This window comes from Antechinus flavipes, chromosome 5 (assembly GCF_016432865.1).
Source record: "Antechinus flavipes isolate AdamAnt ecotype Samford, QLD, Australia chromosome 5, AdamAnt_v2, whole genome shotgun sequence".
In the NCBI taxonomy this organism is placed as follows: domain Eukaryota; kingdom Metazoa; phylum Chordata; class Mammalia; order Dasyuromorphia; family Dasyuridae; genus Antechinus; species Antechinus flavipes.
In genome coordinates this window covers 196,457,437-196,478,102 of record NC_067402.1, presented here as the reverse complement: position 1 = coordinate 196,478,102, position 20,666 = coordinate 196,457,437, and the positions used below count along the sequence as shown (strand labels likewise).

The window sequence follows — 20,666 nt, the reverse complement described above, 5'->3', positions numbered from 1 at the left end:
ATAACTCACACTTATGTGACACTTTCTAGGACTCAAATTATTTGGCTCACAACAACCACAGTGTGTAAAGATGAATGTTCCATTTGATACATAAGGAAATTGAGGCACAAAAAGTTTAAATGCCTCATCCAGGGTCATGTTGTGATTGGAGACATAGCCTATACTCAGAGCTAGTTCTCCTTAAGTCTACTGATTTTTTAAACTACACTACATTGTTTTATCAAACCATTGAAAGAGAACCTTACTAGTATCTGAACTAATTTATTCTCATTTATTAAAAACAGTGCTCTATGTACCTGAGCTGTCAAATTAGAAAGCTGGAGAGTGGTAGGTTTTTCTTCATAAAGTCTTCCATGGGGGCAGCTAGGTGGTGCAGTGGATAGAGTACCAGCCCTGAAGTCAGGAGGACCTGAGTTCAAATTTGATTTCAGACACTTAACACTTCTAGCTGTGTGACCGTAGGCAAGTCACTTAACCCCAAATGCCTCAGCCAAAAAAAAAAAAAAAGATATTAAAAAAAGTTTTCCATGACTAAAAAGAAATGTTCTACAGGTTGATTTCAGAAAAGCCTGAAAAAACTTACATGAACTAATGCTGAGTGAAGTGATAAGAACCAAGAGAATATTGTACACAATAACAGCAACATTGTGTGATGATCAACTGTATTAGACTAGGCTCTTTTCAACAATACAGTGAGTCAAGACAAATGCAATAGACTTGTGATGGAAAGTGCCATCTACATCCAGAGAAATATGAAGACCAAATGTGGATCAAAGCATGGTATTTTCACCTTTTTTTGTTATTATTGTTTGTGTCCTTTTTTTCTTTCTTATGTTTTTTTTTCACCTTTTGATCTGATTTTTCTTACATAATGAATTTGGAAATATGATTAGAATTGCACATGTTTAACCTATATTGGATTGATTACTGTCATGGATGAGAAGAGAGCAAAGTTTAAAACACAATGTTTTGCAAAGGTGAATGTTGAAAATTATATTTGCATGTACTTGGAAAAATAAAATACTATAAAAATGCATTAGGTGCAAGTTTAAAAAGGATAGTGCATTAAATAAATGTGTCCTGTTTGTCCAATCTGGAGGGACCTCAAAGATGATCTAGTCCAACCTTCTTATTTCATCATTATTTATAAATTTACAAATCAAGTTATTATTTATAGCATGATGACCAAATCACAAGGCTACTTAGTGGCAAAGCTAGTGATAATAGCACTTACTACCAGATTTTACAATTACATCTCATTTGATCCTTAAAACAATCATGGGGGACAGGTGCTAGTGTTATCCCCATTTTACAACTGAGAAAACTGAGGCAAACAGGAGTTAAGTGAGTAGCTAGATTTTAACTCCAAATCCAGACCTCTATCCCCTAAGTTTCCTACCTGTTCCTCTAGGCAGCTAAGATTCTTAGAATCCATAGCCATTAAAACTTCAGCACACTATACCAGACCCTCCAGAAATCACTCAACATACTTAAATGAGAGAGGCTAGAGCATCAATACATTAAATGTATTCTGTGCTAGGAGTAATCAGTCACCTAAAGGGATTTAAACTTCCATGTCATGACTCATGGAAATGTTTTGCCTAATTTCACACATGCCTTCTCAATGGGGAAAAAGTGAGAGAACTTGAAGTTTTAAAAACAAGTATAAAAAATTATTTTATTTATAACTGGGGAAAAAAATAAGAGATTAAATAAAAAGATAAATATTCATGTCAGAACATAGGATAAGATTGAGGTCAGATGTTCAGGTGGAGGCAAAAGACTTCTTGCCCAGTTCTTCAGTCCTTCCTTCTCCCCATGTTCCCACCCCACTTAAGAACCCTTTTACCTTACCCCCTTATTTTCTGGTTCAGCTTCTTCATAAATATATGTGTAATCTCTAGGGCTTCTCTCTCCCGCAACAAAAGGTTGCCTGATGTGTTACAATTCAAGTCAATCCAATCAGTCCTCAGGGTCTGAAAGTCCACATTTCGAGCACTGAAGGTCTGATTCCAGGTCACCGCAGGATCGAACAGAGGTACGTATTCAAATGACTCTCCTAGGTCCTCCTCCTCCTCTCCCTCTTCTTCCTCCTCTTCCTCCCCCTCCATCGGCCTTTCTTCATCTTCAGTCACCACCACCTCCTCCCCATGCTGCATTCTCCCAGCAGCCTCTGGCTCTGCTCCATCAGCCTTTCTCTGTTCCACAATGTAAGACTGAACCTGATTCAGCCACTGAGATTGATCCAAGGTCTGCCTGCGGTGGCTACCTCCTGCCCTGGCTCTCTTGAATCGAGGGGACGTCACTGCCACGTGCTCAGTGGGCTGTTGGTTGGAACGAGATGATTCTTGGATGTGCTTAAGGCTGGGCTCTTGTGCCTTCCTCTTCCTGGAGTTCTGGAGTGGGGAATCTCTTGTCCTTGCTGTGGAAGCTTTATTGTTCTTGTTTGGTCCGGCTTCTGGGGAGCTCCTCTGATATGTGGCTAGAAGCCTCCGCCGGCTTCTGAGGTGATAGTCAGTGGAGTCCTGACTAGGGATGGAAGTAGGATTGCTCTCATCTTCTAAGATCCCTGGACTCTGGTCAGTGGGGATGGGGAATTCTTCACCCTGATCTCCATACTGGGACTCATTGGGAAGGTCCTCCTCAAAACCTACAAGGAGCCATGGAGAGGTGGGTCAATATCAAGAAGGAAAAAAACCCACAAAAATAGGGAGAGAATGGGAAATATCATCTAGCTGCATCCCACCTCAGCCAGGAAGGTAACTACTGCTGTCTCATAGTCATGATTCTGCGGTTACATGACTTTGTGTATTAAAGAGGAGCAATAATCTATTTTGTTCATTTTAGGCAGTACCCACCTAGCTCCGCGCCAGGAACTGATGGCATAATCGAAGCCATTTGACAAATCAATTCAGTGCTAAAGAATCTTTGCCCAGATCTTCTCTCTCCTACTCTGCCTATGGCTTGAGGAAGGCACAAAGGTCAGGGAAAAATTATTGGGCCCCAAATCAGAAAACTTGTATTCAAGTTCTGGTGCCCTACTTACTACCTGCATGACCTTGAGAAAGTAAATTCAATCTCTTTCTGGGCCTCCGTTGTTTCATCTATAACATAAAGAGGTTGGATGAGATGAATTTTTGAGAACCCTTTCAGTTTTAACAGTCTATTACACTTGTAGAATCAATCAGTCAACAAGCATTTATTAAACTCCTATTATATGTCAGGCAGGAGTGTGCTAGTCACTAAGGATACAAAGACAGAAGCAAAATAGATCCTGCTCTCAAGGAGCTTACATTAAAAATTTTTAAGATTTAAAGTTAAATTCAGTGAAAATTCCCCACTGGACACTCAAAGGAGGCAACAGCTATGGAAGTCTCGGTTTAGCATTCCTTACCTGGTTGCTCCATTCTCTCTTTGAGCTCCGGACTCTGCCTGTCAAATTGGTCAATTTTGATATATTTCTGAAAGCCAAACCTACAGAAAGGGAAAAAAGCACTTTGGCACCCTAGTTCCCTATATAAAGTTACAAGGTGAATACTGGCTGTTTCCTTGTTGGAAGCCCAATGAGAAATGACAGCAATGTCCTGAACTAGAAAAGAAATAAGAGGTTCTCTTAGACTTAAATGTCTACATTTTCGTCTTTTACAATGAGAAAATAATGTAACTCCATCCCTCAATCTTGGGGCAGTGGGATCCTCAGGATTGAAGAGATTTCATTCTATTCCTTCAGAATATCCATACAATTCTCCAAGAAATGGAGAGAGGTCACGTCTATGCTCCAGACTAGGATTACTTACTTGTCTAGATAGTATGAATTCTCCTGATAGAAGCATTTGTTATGTGTCTCCATGTGACTCAATCTGGTGTAGTCATTTGGGTATACAAAAGACAAATGAACCTGGTAGAAAAGGAAGACAAATCATTCATCTAAAGTTAAGCATCTTCCCCTTGGTGTTTATCAGGCATTGACTATTCAGGATCTGAATGGTCTCAGTCTGCCTAGGATGAGAGAAAGAAAAAGTCTCTAAATGAGTCACGTCTGCTGCTTAGATCACATCATTCTTTATATCAATTGCACTATAGAGAATATTAAATTTTAATCTCCCTTTGCCTTTCTGCTTTTATCCCCCTATTATATCTATAGCAATATCTATGGCAGACAACTTCCCTTATTAGCCTTCTCCCTTCTCCTGCCTCCAAGATTTTTGTTTTTGAAATAACCTTCTTTCTGATCACTTCCTTCCCCTGTCTGGTAAAACATCCGTCCATTTTTTAATTTGCCAACATCTTTCCTAATCCCTCTCGAAATCAGTCTGTACAATGTGAACTTCTCTTAAATCTTCTACTCCTCTTAAATCAGTTTTATTGTATTTTCAGGTCTTCATAATCTCCCTCACCTTTATTCAGAAAATAAGAAATAAAAACCCTTATTACAAATGCACAATATTTGTCAAGCAAAACAACTTTCTGGATTGACCACGATCCACCTGCATCCACTCCAAATATATCAGTGTGCACTCTGAGTTCATCGCCTCTTAATCAAGAAGAAGACAGTATTTGCTCATGAGTTCTCTAGAATTGTGGTTGGTCATTAGAATGACCACAACTCCTAAATCTTTCAAAGTTAATTGTTTTTATGACAGTGTTCTGCTTACTTCACGTTGTATCAGTTCATGTGAGTCTTTCCAGGTTTCTCTGAAATTACTCCTTTTATTATGGCTTACAACAGAATGATTTTTTCCTCTAAAATATTAAATATAAAATAAAACTTCTTTAAAAATGTTCATCATGTAAGGTACTTTCCTCTTATTTTTTGGTACTGGATAGAGTTCAAAATTTCTTTGGAAGGTAATGAGGGCAAACATAGCAACCTTCTAACTAAAGAGAATCCAGATGTATAAGGTTAGATTTAAAAATGTGCCAGTAAAACAGCAAAGTCAGTAGAATGTAAATTTCTTACCTGGTTAAATAGCCTGTTGGTTACCTAGGAAGGAAGTCTGGATTCCTGAACCTTGGAGCTCATTTCCCTTTATTCCCCATAATGTTTGTCTGTATTGCTAGGTTTGATCAGATATGAGCCTTAGGTACTACTAGTCTAAGTTCCATAATCTGTAACCCCAGAAATTGACCTTGGCTTCTGCTTCTAAAACTGCTCTCTTCAGCCCATGTAGGTCCCAGAATGGTATTCCTATCTCCTGTCTTCTATTTGTACTTCTATTCTGTTCATATTATAACTATTGCATTCTTGTTCCATAGCCAAAATGTCTCACTCACTCCCTAAAATACAAAGATTTGAGTTAAAAAAAAAACAAAACTGTTTTATAATCTCTACCAGGTCACATATGTACAAATTTGGAAACAGGTTTAACTTCCTTGATTATATTCTATAATCTTCCCTCTCCTTTATCTTGAGAGTATTTTACCCTATCCCAAAGCAGCATTTACAGTTCCTGGCAATATATCCAGCCCCAAAATATCTTATAGCTAAATTAAGTTTGGGAAACACTGTTCAAGCAGAATATATCATATCTACCTGAATGACTCCTAGAAATTCCTAGAGGGCAGGAACTTGGGTTATGGGTTCATTTTTTAAAATCTTTGAATCCCTAATTTGTTTGTTTAAGCACAATGAACTCTATATAGAAGACCCTAGAGTGTGTGGATTTTCTGACTGCCAGGGATGACACAGGGAGAAAGGGAGAATATTTTTGAGATCTCATCTGTCCACGCTCCCTATTTCCTCACCCTTTCCCCCAAACCTTCCCAGAACAAGACTTACAAACTGGAGTCCCTGGTAGCGCTGTAGGGGAAAGCCATTCACCAGGTAGCTGGGTTTATATTGGCAATCTGGTAGGACCCGGCGGAGTTGAGATTTGGGGATCAAAGGCACTGATGGGAGGAAAGGAAAGAGGATTCATAGGTGGGTGGGAGTTTGGAATAAATGACTCAAAATTATTAGGGATGATTGTCATTAGATCCTAGTACTTCTCTAAAAGGGTGGCATAAAATGGGCAACTTTAATGGCAAGACACATTAGATAATAGCTTCTAGAACACAAATCTATCATTTAATTTAGGTTAAAATTGGTAACAAGATATGTATCTTCTTACTGTATCGCCTTGTACCACCTGTCTTCCCCCCCTTATAGGTTGTTTAGGGAAGTGGAGTTTTCACCCACTCAAAGTCCAGAGCGGGGTAGCTATGGCTCTCTAAGTCCCTTTAAATACTATCTCTCCAGGAATATGCTCAAGGGAGCCAAGACATGGTTTAAGGTCTTACTTCGATATAGGATATCCCGGGGATCAGGTCTCAACATGTCAGCAGGGTGCTCCTGATCCGTGGGCAGTGGATCCAGAGGGCTTGTATGGCTGGCCACTGTCTGTGGGATGTGGGCCACCTCATCCATCTTGAGCAGTGTCTCATCTGGACCCAAGGAGAGAAAGGACAATGTAGGTGAGGGAAGGTTGTGAGTTCCAGAGGGGGATCCAACATAGAGCATGTGTCTCTCATCATTATACATGTGATGGATATTCAGCCAAGAGTCAAGATCCCAAATTCCAAGAGATTTCAAAAAAGTTTCTTTTCAAACACTTCAAAATAGCCCCAGATTTTAAGTTGCCCATCTTCTCTGCAATTTCTCTCTAGCTTCACTTGTTCCTTTCCCCAACATTTAAAGGACATCATTGGCTCTTTCATTCTCTTATCCTTCTGGTTTTTTCATTTTGACTTCTGTTTTCTTTCTTTTTTAAAATTAAATTAATTAATTTAATTAATAAATATAAACATATGCATGGATAATTTTTCAACATTGATCCTTGCAAAACCTTGTGTTCCATTTTCCTCCCTTCTCCTCTTCCCCTAGATGGTAAGTAATCCAAAATATGCTAAACATGTTAAAAATATATGTTAAATCCAATATATGTACACACTTATATAATTATCTTGCTGCACAAAAAAAATCAGATCAAAAAGGAAAAAGAAATGAAAAAGAAAACAAAATGCAAGCAAACACCAACAAAGAGAGTAAAAATGCTATGTTGTGATCCACACTCAGTGGATCCACACTCTCTCTGAATGCAGATAGCCCTCATTAACACAAGATCAATGGAACTGATTTCAATCATTTCATTGTTGAAAAGAGCCATGTCCATCAGACATGATCATCATATAATCTTCTTGTTGCCATGTACAATGATTTCCTGGTTCTGCTCATTTCACTTAGCATCAGTTTATGTAATTGACTTCTGTTTTCATTCATTTCTTCTCTTTTTTTGGCTCATCTTGTGCTTAACCTCAGAAAATGGCTTTTCTCTTCTCTCTCTCTCTCTCTCTCTGTCTTCTAGGCTCATCCCACTTCAATTTTTAAAACCAAAGTAGAGCCTCATTAAAGGGATTTAAAGCCACATTTTTGCCTTCAGCTACCAAAAATTACTGCAAGCTACAGTTCATTTACTAGATGTTTAAAACAAATGATTAACTATTTTCTCCTTTGGCTGTAGCTTTTCTAAGATTTATCATCTGGAAAATAAGGGGATTAGACTAGATGGTTTCTAAGGCCTTTACAAAGAGAAAATTTCATGACTCGATGAACAGAGGTTCTTAACTTTTTTTATGTGTCTTGGATCCTACTGGCTGTCTGATAAAGTCTATGGATTCTTCTCAGAATAAAATAAAATACACAAGATTACACAGAAAACTATATAAAATATAGTTATCAAAAACATTTTTAAAAAGCTTAAGGAACCCATGCTTTATCCTTTGCCACTATTTTAAGTAATTCTAAGGGATTCTGTTTTTCTTTTTCCCAAGTTCAAGAAAAATCCCTGAAACCTGTCACAAAGTATCTCTTTGTTTCTCCTATTTCCTTGGTTAGCATTTACCCCCGCCCCCAATGGCTTTTCTTTTCTCCTACCCTCTCAAAGAAAAAGCTGATTCAAGATCAAGATCAAGATTGTAGTCTGATTCCCTGAATAGGACAATTTTAGTCCACCAGCCTACTCACCTGTGAAGAGAGACAGGGATGGAGAATCTATGACTGTGAACTTGGCCCCAGGGTCATTCAGTCGCCACTGGAATAGTACAAAAGAATGATTAGAAAAATGCAAATTAGGATGACTCTGAGATATCACTTCATACCTCCCAGATTGGCTAAGATGACATGAAAAGATAATGATAAATGTTGGAAGAGATGTAGGAAAACTGGGACATTAATGCATTGTTGGGGAGTTGTGAACTGATTCAACCATTCTGAAGAGCAATTTGGAACTATATTCAAAGGATTATCAAACTGTGTATTCTTTGATCCAGCAGTGTCACTACTGAATTTATATCCTAAAGAGATTATAAAAAAGGGGAAAGGACCCACAAGTGTAAATATGTTTGTAGCCAGCCTTTTTGTAGTGGCAAGAAATTAGAAGCTGAGTGGAATGGCTGAATAAGTTACGGTAATTGTATATAATAGAATATTATTGTTCTATAAGAAATGCTGAGCAGGCTGATTTTGGAAAAACCTGGAAAGACTTACATGAACTGATGCTGAGTGAAGTGAGCAAAACCAGGAGTTCATTGTACACAGTAACAGCAAGATTATGTAATGATCAATTATGATAGACTTAGCTCTTTTCAGCAATGCAATGAACCAAAGAAATTCCAATAGACTATGTGATAGAAAATGCCATCTACATCCAAAGAAAAAAATATAGAGACTAATGCAGAATTAGTCACTTTGTCACTTTGGGTTTTTTCTTTCCTATGGTTTTCCATTTTATTTTTATTTTTCTTTCACAACATTATGATTTTATATGTTTAACTTACATTAGATTGCTTGCTATCTTGGGGAGGAGGGAAGTGAAGGAGGGAGAAAATTTAGAACACAAAATCTTACAAAAATAAATGTTGGAAACTATCTTCATATGTATTTGGAAAAATAAAATACTATTAAGAAAAAAGTCCTTAAAAACAACAAAAAAGAATTTAAGTTTAACATTGAAGGTAAGATGCAAGTGAGACAGAATTGGAAAGTCAAAAGGTATCATTTCCATTACTAGTAAGTTAAAAGTAATAAGCAACTAGTAAAGTATTACTTAATAAGCAACTGATAATTTATAACTAGTAAGCAACAATTAAGTTATAACTGGTAAGTTATTACTAGTAAGCAACTGGTAATTATTATTTAGTAATAGTAAATGAGTAGCAGAGCGGGGTTAGGAGGGAGAAGGACAGCTTGGGTATACTCACGGCCACTTCCACATGATCTGTCCCCTGGTCATTCTGTTTGTGCAGTACCTCAAAGTAGTACCTTCTAGAAGCTGACAGGCTAGGGGAGGAGGAGAGAACAGAGAAAAAGGCTGACTATTCTAATCCTCCAGCTACTTCCATGATAAACCCACCTCTTCTAGCTGTACCATGCCCAAGGTCTATCAGCCCTACAGAGGTTTCCTTGAGAGACTTATTTCCTTTTCAAGGGAGTCTTTGTTGGACTAGAGAATGGCTAAGGTACCTTACTTTCCAGTTCTAAATCCAATGATGGAGAACTTTTCAGATGGCATTTATAAATGAAATGTCTTGGTTGAAGGAATTCAGAGCTGGCCACCAGGAGGCACTCAGGGGCCATTCTAATGAATAACTCTCTTCCATAATTTCCACATGGTGCAAAAGCTCTTTCAATATGAAAGGCTGACCATCCAGATTCCCTCTTCCTTTTTCAAACCCAGTGAATAGCCGGCAAGATCATGAGATAGCATAAAAGCTCCCCAAAATTGGTATGGTCATGTATGTTGTGCATTTCAAGACCATATGAATGCAGGTATCTTTGAATTTGAGATAAATGATAATGACGCTCAGATTTGTGCAGGGAGAGGAACATTGGCCTGAGGGTCAGCGATTCTCTGTCATTTCTTCTTTTGAGACCTTACTTTCCTCACCTACAAAATGAGTATACTGAACTAGATGATTCCTAAGGTTCCTCCTTTGAAGGTTAGATGATTCTTTATATGTTGCTAAAGAGTTTGGAATTTCTGCATAGGGAGGACTTGGGGATTCAGACCCCAAAACTAAATTTGAAAAATGGGGAAGGGAGAGATGGCCCACTCACCTTACTGGTTTAGAAATCTGACTTCGGAATTTTCCAAACTCTCCAGGGGCTGTCCATTCCTTTCCTGTCTAGGTTGGAGTAGAAGAATAATAAGAGAGAAAAAAGAAATGAAAAAAAAAAAAAAGCAAGGAAATAAGGAAAGAGAATATATGAGGAAAGTCAGAGGAGAGGAGGAGGGAGGGAAAGAGAAAAAAAGTTTGAGGGAGAAAGTGGTTAAACTATAAATCAAAAGCAGGTTTGTCTCTGACATGAAACAAACCAGCTTTTTCTAGGTGAGTTAAGCAGTCCATCAACTGAGAAAGATTTATTGATCATTTATTGAGATTTAGCAATAGGCAGGGTGGGGCATAAAATAAATATGTGGTACTGCCATTGTTACTGAAGAATCCCCTCTAAAGTCACTTCCCAGCTGTAGTGCACTTTAACTCTTAGCCCCTCCTTGTGCCTTGGTTTATCCCCATCTACATTTGAAACTCCTTCCCTTTTCATCTCAGCCTTACCTGGCTTCCTTCAAGTCTCAACTAAAGACCCCCCTTCTACAAGAAACATTTTCTAATCTTCCTTCATATTTGTTACTTTTTTTGAGGCAATTTGGGTTAAATGACTTGTCCAGGATCATACAGGTAGTAAGTGTCTGAAGCTGAATTTTAATTCTGGTCTTTCTGATTCCAAGGCCTGTGCTCTATCCACTGTACCACTTATCTGTCCCCTTCCTTAATCTTAGTGCCTTCCCCTGAGACTGCTTCAATTTAACCTGAATTGCCTTGTTTGCACAGTTACTTGCATGTGATCTCTCCACATTAAACATGTGAACCTCTTGAAAAGCAGCCACTATTTATCTTTCTTGTCTCTCTTTGTATGCTTTAGCACATGGCACAAGTGCCTGGCACATAGAAGGAGCTTAATCAATGCTAGCTGAGTATATATAATGGGGATAGTAGAAAGGGATTAGAATCAGTCTGCTCTCTCCACTGGGTTTTGATGAAAAAGAATGACAAACATGGTGATGATATGAGGATGGGGATGGGCTCCTGGTTGCCCAGAATCAAAGAGGGGATCAACCCGCTGGGGATGAGAAGACTTGTACCTTGCCCACACTAGCCATCAGCTGGAGGTCTGAGATCTGGTCATTGGAGCTTAGCCAGAACTCAGCGTTGTCATCTGCAGCAATAGCAAACTGGACTTCTCCTGTAGGGAAGGATGAGGGAGAAGGTAAGGGAGAAGGAGCAAGAGACTCCAAGATTAAGGGACAAACTCTTACTCTTTCTGAGTAACAGCCTGCCCTTGGGGCCACCTGGTCCCAAAGGAGTAACCGTGCTCTGGGGTTGTCATGGCAATCTCCTAGGAGTCAGACAAGAGGTTTGAACGGGGAGCTGGAGGTACAAAGCCTGGAAAGTATCAGGGGAATGGGGATTGGGGCATCAGGCTAGGAGGCAGGAGGCCTGTGATATTTGATGTAATACAGAAGCCAAAGTTCCTTCCTTGCTTGTGATTCAGTTTGTCTCTTAGGACTTATTTATGCTCCCTTTTTGTCCCATAGGAGGTCACTGTAAGAATGGAGGGGACAACTTGGACAAAGATCCTCAGGGGCCCATTTCAGGCTCAACTGACCCTTGCTGAATCCCTAAGTAAAGGTCTAACCAGCCTGGGGCTACCTTATTTGAGGGATATTTCTGTTGGGCCTCTTGGAAAGAAGAAAATCCTGTATTCAGAAGTAAAAAAGGGTGAGCGGCTCACAGAATCTGCTCTCACCATCAGTAAAAGGGTGCAGGTAGCCAAAGATCCGGAGCCCATAGTTGGTCCACTTGGGAGATACGGCTAACTTCTTTATTGTGGTTCGGGTCTGAGAAGATCAGAAGTGGGGAAGAAAATTAATAACTGGAACTGGACACTGTCAGAAGCATGAGAGATGTGAAAAGGGAGAACAAGAAGAGATGAAAAAAGTTTATGGCAATTGAGCTAAAATTTTTATTATTAGCATTTGTTACTCTTCTTCAGGGTAAATATTAATCTCATATGATAAATCAGGTCCACATGCCTCAATCTAAAAAAGAAATCAGGCGAAGAGTCTGGTGAGAACTGAAATATTCTACCTCCTTTCTACTCCTGGTGTGTTTGATCTTTATGAGACTGTTAGTATGTTAGTATGTGCTGGGACAGAAGGCGATGAAGAGGAGTGAGTAAATGCTTGTGGTCTTGCAGCCTAGGGCAATGGGAATCAACAGAGGGTTCCCTGGGATCTTGAGAGGTTGGGGAGAGAGGGACAGAGAGGGGAAAATGGTTTGCTGAGGGGAAGGAATAAAGGGTAGAAGAATAGCATATGTACTTGGAGGGGGTGGGAAAAAGAAAGAGAAGTGATGATGGAAGGGAGTAAATCATTAAGGAAAGGAGTGAACTTATTTATTTCAAGATATTATTCAGTGAGGGGGAAAAGAGAATAAAATTAGTAAAGTTATGAAAAAAGTGTCAATGAAACATTTAAGAAATGAACAGAAGAGAAGGAAGTTCAGAGGAGACATGGACAAGCAGGGAAGCTTTAGAAGTAACCTGCTGATTTTTTGGGGGAGGGTTGTGTGCTGAAGCTATTGGGGTACTCAAGGTCACACAGCCAGGAAGTGTTAAGTGTCTGAGGCTAAATTAGAACTCAGGTTCTCCTGACTTCAGGGCTGGTGCTCTGTCCACTGTGCCAACTAGTTGCCCCTGTTATGTGTGTGTGTGTGTGTGTGTATGTGTGTGTGTGTGTGTGTTTTAAAGCTGTATGTTAATGGAGATTTGTGGTTTCAGATAAAATTTTCCTTTCTTTTTCCCTGCATGTGGAATAGGCATGTTCATAATAATGAAAGAAAATAGTTTAAAATAAGAAATGAGAGAGAAAATGTAAAGAACTAGAGGTGCTACTGAGTGTAGGAGTTAGAGGAATCAGTGATGGAGAAGGAAGAATGGCCTGAAAGAGAAGGGAAAGCTCAAGGAATAAGAAGTGGACAGGAGGGAGGGGTCATGTTAGGTTTGAAGAGGGTCTTGGCGGGCAGGAGGTGGGAGCAGCCCAATACCAGGGAGAGCAGGGGAGAGGACAGGGCCAGGAGGGGAGGCTGACGCTGGCACTCACATGGGGGTAGAGTGGGAAGTGAAGATTTCTTCGGAGCTGCTGGATGGAGCTTCCACACCAATCTTCAAACACGTGCAAGTTGGCACGGCCCTGGAACTGGAAGGAGCAAGAATGGGTGAGGTGAGGGGCTTCCTCTGAGACCCCCTCTCCTCAGCTCTGAGAAGTAGTCCTGGACCTGCCTTGGACACTCAGCTGGACAGACAGGCAGCCCCAAACTTCTCCAGCCATACAGGCTGGGTCAAGGCTGCCAGTGGAAGCGGCTGCTTTGTCCTGCCCCCCCCCCCCCCGGGAAGACCCCTTTTCATGCTCATATTCTGGACTATTAAGATGGGCCTGCCTGACATGTGGCCTTATCCCCGATCCTTCCAAGCCAGAGTTCCTGAGACAATGGGCGTGTGAGAATGGTATCAATAGCAGCAGAAGAGCTGGAAGGAGGAAATCCAGGGACAAAGGCCAAGCTGGGTTTCATTTTAGTTCCTGATCTCTTCTTCCCTCCCTCCTCCTGCTGCCCCGTGAACGGAGTGCCACAGCTGTCTGCTGGTGAAACCTTATCCATCCTGGTCTTCATGCTCCTAACTCACTACTATGGGAAGCAGCTGGGAAAATTCTGCAAGGAAGAATCTGGAGACCTCATGGCTGGGGGGGAGGGGGGGGGGGGAGCAAACCACATCACAGGAGCATCTGCTCCCAGCCCCAACACCAATTCTGTCGCTCTGTCTCTATCCCCAAGTCTGCCTGATCCAATCTGCCCATGGTTAGACCCAGATGAGAAGGAAAAACGTCACCTTCCCTGGCCTAGAGGGGCCACCATCCAGCCCCCCGAGGCAGAAGGGCCAGCGCTCCTGGCTCTCTCTCCTCTGGGTGTCAGACTTGCTGCCTGAGTGGCAGATAGGCCTGGGCTGGGTTGCCATTAGGAGGACACACCTCAAGAGACTGATGATGCTTGGATCACATAACCACATTCTTACAGCCAGTGGGAGGGCTAGTGGAGGAGGAGGAGGGACGGGGGAAGCCCGGCTGTGTTGACCCTCTGGACAAAGAGTTTCGGTTTACACCATCCCAGCCTCCTCACTCCCACCTGAGCCAGATCTCCAGACTGGGGGTGGCAGGGATTCAGATATGAGATATAAACAGGCTTACCCTACCTGCCGGACTCATGTGATATGTAAATCACCCAGGATAACCTCCATGAGAGCTCTGTTTGATTGCTTGGGCAGAGGAAAGTAGTGGAGGCAGCTGAGATCAGAGCCCCAGATGAGGAGTAGATAGCACAAAGTCTGTAGTGCTGAGAGAGCCCCGGGGTTAGGAGGGAGTGGGGATGAGGGAGAGAGGGGGAACAGGGAGATGGAGGAGGAGGGATAGGAAGGAAGAAGGGGGAGAAAGGAAAATGGGAGGGTAAAGAAGGAGGGAGGGGAAGGAAGGAACGAGAAGGAAAAAAGGAGGGGAAAGAAGGGGAGGAGGGGGAGGAGGGAAAAAGGAGGGAGAGGGAAAGGAAGGAGGGAGGGATGGGAGTAGGATGGAGGGGGAAGAGGAAGGAGGAGAAAAAAAGGAGGGGGAAGAAGGAAGGAGGGGAGGAGGGAAACAGAGAGGAAAGAAAAAGAGAGGGAGGTGAAGGAGGGAGGGATGGGGAGGAGAAGAGAAGAAAGAGGAGGGGGGAGGAAGAGAGAAGAAAGAAGGCAGGAGGGGGAAAAAGGAAGGTGGGGGAAAAAGGAAAGTGAGGAAAGGAAGGAGGGGAGGAGAGAAGGAGAGGGAAGAAGAAAGGAGGAGGAGGAAGGAAAAAAGAAGGAAAAGGAAAGAAAGAGAGGGAGAGGAAGGAGAGAGGGGGAGGAGGGAAGGATGGGGAGGAGGGAAGATAAGCTTCTAGATGTGGACAACAAAGAGAAGAAAGCATCTAGAGGGGAACCGAGCACTTTGATAAAGCAACTTTGCTCAGCCCCATGAAGAATACTGTTCCCCACCAAGCAAAAGATATTGGCTCTCTTGTACTTTAGCACTTATTGGATATTTCAATCCTTTAATTCAAGGGTTCTTATCTTGGAGCTTATGAACTTGTAGAGATTTAGGGTTTTTTTTAAAATAAGAATTGGTTTCAATATAATTGAATTTTTTCAATATAAATGATTTCTTTTATAATCCTATATATTTGATTTTATGCATTTAAAAATACTCTTCTGAATAGGGGGAGGAGGTCATAGGCTTGACCAGATAAGCAAAGAGATCCATGACATAAAAAAGGGTAAGAACCCCTAATTTAGTGGGTCCATGATCTCCCTAAGAAGGTGGTGCAGCCAGCCACCAATGCAGATCTGACCCAGTCTGTGCTTTTCTATCCTGTATAATTCTTATTCATGTCCTTCCATAACTCTTCCCTAAGCTCACCTTTATCCTGATCTTTAAGATTTACAAAGCATAGTCTAAACAAGCTGGGCTGTAGGCAAAGCCATAAGGGTAAGACAAGCAGGGCTTCTGCTCCTTCAGCAGTGTAGACTGAGCTCTGCAGATGGTTAGCCGGAATAATAAATTAAAATAAATTAAAATAAGCCATAGCTCCGGCTCCCCACCTTTTCATCCCCATGCCAACTAACCATAACCCAGGGGAGCGTTCTCATATTCACAGCAATGCAGTAGCTCAGTATCCTCAGGTTTCTCCCTACTGGTACCAGGGTCCTTGTTCCTCCTACACCTGGCCCTCAACAGAATTTGTCTTTTTTATTTTTCCAAATATATGCAAAGATAGTTTTCAACATTCACCCTTGCAAAGGAGAGAGGGGGAGGAGGGAAGATAAGCTTCTAGATGTGGAGAACAAAGAGAAGAAAGCATCTAGAGAGGAACTGAGCACTCTGACAGAGCAACTTTGGCTCTCTTGTTCACATTTTTCTCCCTCCCTCCCCAAGACAGCAAGCAATCCAAAATTGGCTAAACACGTCCATGAATTTGTCTTTTTTTGTTTGTTTGTTTTTTCTACTGAGGCAATTGGGGTTAAGGACTTGCCCAGGTCACACAGCTAGGAAGTATTAAGTTTCTGAGAGCAGATTTGAACTCAGGGCTGGTGTTCTATCCACCACCTAGCTGCTTCTATGAATTTGTCTTTTAAAAAAACCCCAAAAAACCAAAGCCAAAAAAACTGGGCTTTTTGTTCTATTTGCTCCAGGCTCATGAAAATGCTATTGGCTCTGGAGATGTCTAATGCTGGCCTTATCACCCCCATTTTATGGATGAGTATGATGAGTTTCACACAAGTGAAATGACTTGTTCAGAGTCACGCGACTCAGAAGTACTGGATCTGAGTATGCAGAGTCTGGTCAATGCAAGGAATGCTGAGCCTTTAGAAAACATCATTATCTGGGGAATGCAAGTGAGGGGCAGAGTGAATCGGGATGGGGGTGGGGAGGAGCTGAGCTATTGGCTGGGAGGCTCCAAGAAGAGGAAGAATGGGGACATTGTGCTAAGTCTCAGAAGTTCCTTAAGCCAAGTTTACAAGTTTCCACTCTCTCCTCCAAGTAGCTTCATTGCTCTTTTCTGCTGAACTGCCTTCCCCTCCCAACCCCCAACCCCCAACCCCTACTCTTCTGACTGGGTGATTTTAAGGGCAATGCTCCCTAAACCCACATATTTCCTGAGCTCCACCAAAGGACAGCCACTCAGAGAATTCTGTCTGGTTCTTAGGTAAGACATTCCCACCATGGGGAGATTGAGTAGTTTTGATTCAGGGGGAGGGGGCCAGAGCCTTCCAAGGGAAGATGAAAATGGGGAGGAAGCAGAAGGGGCAACCTGGAGAGGAGGCAGAAGAGGAAGCGGTAGAAAGATGTGACATCCCAGAAGGACTTAAGTCTATAGGAATGTCTATTTCCAGCATTCTGAGAAGTCATTAATATCCTGGGATTATTGGTGCTTGGATAATAGTATCACTTTTAGAACTTCAACAAGCTCTAAGCCCTAGCTTCTAGTCTTCAGAAATGGACCATAACTGACTGACCGCTTATGAATCCCTTAGCTATTTTCCCCATTTAATAAAAGGAAACTGAACATCAGAATAGTGAACCAGTCTTGGCAATAATGGCCAATAGTTGGCTAATAATTCTTATTAGGACCACTTAATTTTCTCTGATAACCAGAAGAGAAACAGGTTTCTCTTCTGGAATTCTTAATCTGGAATCTGTGAATTAAAAAAAAATTGATAACTATTTCCATATAATTGTAATTTAATGTATTTCATTTTCTGCATTTAAAAAATTACAAAAGGGGTTCATTGCACAATATAAAAGTTAATATTCCCAATCTAATTTTTGTATCTTTTCCTCTAGGACAAAACTTAAACTGTGGGTTGTGACCCCATATGGGGTCATGTAACAATGTGGGAGACACAAAATTTTGATTTATTATCAGTAAATGTTTGATTTGTATCTCTGTTTTATATACCTAAGTACCTGGGGTCACATAAAAACTTCTCGGGCAAAACGGGGTCACAAGTGGAAAAAGTTTAAGAAGTCCTGCTCTAAAAAGCACACCGACGCCCTGTGTCTTGACACACTGTGATTCCTGGCATTCAATTCTGCCATGGAGGTCAAATTAAGCCGGGAGTATACTGGTAAATGTTTAACAACTGGTTCTTTTCACAAAGGTGGGGTGGGGTGTACACAGGACACAGTTATAAATCTTAAAGTATAAACAATCAACAAAACAATACAGTTAGTCTTGATTTGTAAATGCTGAGTAAATGAAAATTTAGCAATCGGCTCTGGTTGGAGCCGACTCCAACAGACTCTTTGATCTAGGCAGAGGAAGAGAAGCAGCTAAAAGAAATATAGTAATGTTTCCTTTTGAAGCTCCTGTCTATTTTTTTCAGGTAAAGGTAATACTTTATCACTAAAACTATAACATAAATTAAACAGGGTAGCAAACAAGTAGTTGAATGTTAATGATTATTAACATTTATAACACAAATATTTCTCATTTGTGGAGTATTTTAGGAAGCAATGTCATGTCATTTTATTTCTACCCTGTGAAGTAGACTTGGAGGCAAAGTAGTATTAGTCTAACTTTACATATGAGGAAATAGAGAAAGAGGAAAATAAGAGTTTTAACAATTTGCCTAAATGTCAAATAGTGAAGAAAGACCTGAACCCTATATCCTAAAGCCAACCCTCACGTACTTTCTGACACCAAAGCTTCTTCTCTTGACTTTATTCCTCCCATCACTAACTGTTCCTCTTGTTACAGAGTAGATTGGTGGATAGAACTCATATTGCTTACAGAAATGAGTTCACAGTGCTTCATGTGTATTACTCACATTATGTTAATGATGTGCTTGTTACATTCAAATATTCCATTTGGCTGATGGAGAAATCCCACCTGGACATTTTCCCTCTTGACTGGTGGAGGACCAAGCCCAGAAATTCAACTTTCTGACTGGCTAGGATTGCTCTGAATAAGGATTTTCTATAAGCATGCTACAAACTGTTACCTATACAGCCCAGCTTCTAAAACTGGATGATGACCCCAAATGAGGGTCTCATAACCTGAATGTAGGGGCTGCAAAATTATTCTTATCAATTAATATTTGATTTGTATACCTATTTTATATGCTCGGAGTCATGTAAAAATTTTTCGGGCGAAAAGAGATAGTGAATGAAAAAAGTTTAAGAAGCCCTAACCTATAGGATAAAGCACACTGTTTGAAAGGGCCAATTTGGTTTCCAGAGCCTTCAGAAATACTCTTAAAAGCAAGAAGCAGTGTGGAATAATCGATTGAGAACTGTCTTCAGATATCAGGAAAAATTGCTTGACACACATGTTGGCTATGCAACTTTAGGCAAATTATTTAATCTCTTAATGCCCTTAAAAAAAAAGACTCTTAAATAATTAATTCTATACTGGACTGATTTAATCTGCTCAGCCAGGGGCTATGAGTCTGTGTAACTGGTTTTAAAAGTTGACCAGCCCAAATTTTACTACACCTTCAGAAATAAGATGAGAGTCCAGTCCTAGCTGAGAACCGTCCAATGCAACATTGAATATGTGTGGTAGGAGCACACAGCAGTGGATTTCATGAGATCCAGCTAGAAATTCACCATGAAAGTCCTAAAAAAAGAAAGGTCCCTACTCCCTAGGTTAGTTTTCCCTATAAAGCCAATGAAACTAATTTTGAGGCTTAATTGGTCTCAGGGTATCAAGGTTTGAACTGCTGACTTAGCTTCTTAGTCACCTAAGGCATAAAAGGACAATATATAACTAGCTCCTCAAGCGTGGACTGCCCAATATTATGTGACTAAACAAATCCTTCTAACCCAGTGTTAGACAGATTCAGAGATAAGAGAGTTGTATCCCACTGAATCAATGCTACATCTTTGGTGAATAACCTTTTCCATGTTATTGTTGAGCAAATTTCTTTTTATTAGCTTTTACAAGATCTACAAATGTTTAATTTCATTCATATCCTGAGTGTGAACCACTGGACCAGTCTGAGTTGAATTAAGCTTGGTCCGAACCAACCTGAAAACATCTCATCATTTTGTGTGAGCAAAGCAGAATTGTTTTTTGTCCATCTATAGGTGTTAGCACCCCTAATAAATTTTGAGGATCTAAAGACCAATCTACTTGTTATTTCTGCTATCAAGAAATCTAAAGTTAACAAAGATTAGACCTCCTAGACTGAATCTCTAATAGCATGTGATGAGTCAGCATGGTCTAAGTCCTATAAATGAATTCAAGCCCATTAACCTAGGGAACAAATCAATCAAATAATCCCTTTTTTTTTCCAATCACAGAATTCTGCTGGAAATTTAAAGAAAACTTCGGGGTCATCTAGTCTAACAAATACCTAAAAAATGGTCTTTTCCTATAATCTCCAATAAGTGGTCACCAAGCCTATTTGAATTCCTTTAACATCACTAACTATACTATCTTCTAAGGAAACTTTTTCTAAAAAAAAGTTTCTTCTTCAAATTGAGTATTGTCTATTATTTCAACCATTTCACATACATTCAAGCAATCAACCATCAAGTGTTTATAAGTACCTACAATGTGCTAGGCACTATGCCAGGTGCTAGGAATAGAAAGATCAAAAAAAAAAAAAATCCAAATAGTCTCAGCTTTCAAGAAGCTTACATTCTATTAGGAGGAACAACGTGTACACAAATAAATAAATTCAAAGCAATTTTGGCAGGTGAGGTAGGAATCTGGGGAAAATTAGAAGGGAAAATTAGAAGCAGGAGGTGGGGCTTTAACTGAGCTCTAAACAAGGTAAAGGATTCTACAAAGTGGTGATAATAAAGGAGTCAATTCCAGATATAGTGGGACAGACTGTGCAAGGACATAGAAATAAAAGAGGCAGATAAGATCTGAGAAGAACAAGAAAGCCAACAACATTCTCTAATTTGTCAACATTCCTCTTAAAATGTGGCATTCGGAACTAAATATGATTCTTCAGGTATAGCCAGGCAAAGATAAGATGGAACACTTTTTGG

General features: G+C 40.5%; 1 protein-coding gene across 1 annotated transcript in view; it reads right to left on the bottom strand.

The window, feature by feature from the left end:
• Positions 1-20,666, bottom strand: part of B4GALNT3 (beta-1,4-N-acetyl-galactosaminyltransferase 3) — a 54,962-nt gene that overhangs the window by 14,515 nt on the left and 19,781 nt on the right. Inside the window, exons 4-14 of the mRNA XM_051962434.1 lie at positions 13,200-13,295; positions 11,846-11,936; positions 11,181-11,281; positions 10,094-10,161; positions 9,238-9,316; positions 8,003-8,069; positions 6,280-6,423; positions 5,780-5,889; positions 3,798-3,898; positions 3,395-3,474; positions 1,855-2,650 (exon numbers count right to left, since the gene is read on the bottom strand). Coding sequence (XP_051818394.1) covers positions 1,855-2,650; positions 3,395-3,474; positions 3,798-3,898; positions 5,780-5,889; positions 6,280-6,423; positions 8,003-8,069; positions 9,238-9,316; positions 10,094-10,161; positions 11,181-11,281; positions 11,846-11,936; positions 13,200-13,295 — 1,733 coding nt within the window. The remainder of the gene's footprint in view (positions 1-1,854; positions 2,651-3,394; positions 3,475-3,797; positions 3,899-5,779; positions 5,890-6,279; positions 6,424-8,002; positions 8,070-9,237; positions 9,317-10,093; positions 10,162-11,180; positions 11,282-11,845; positions 11,937-13,199; positions 13,296-20,666) is intronic.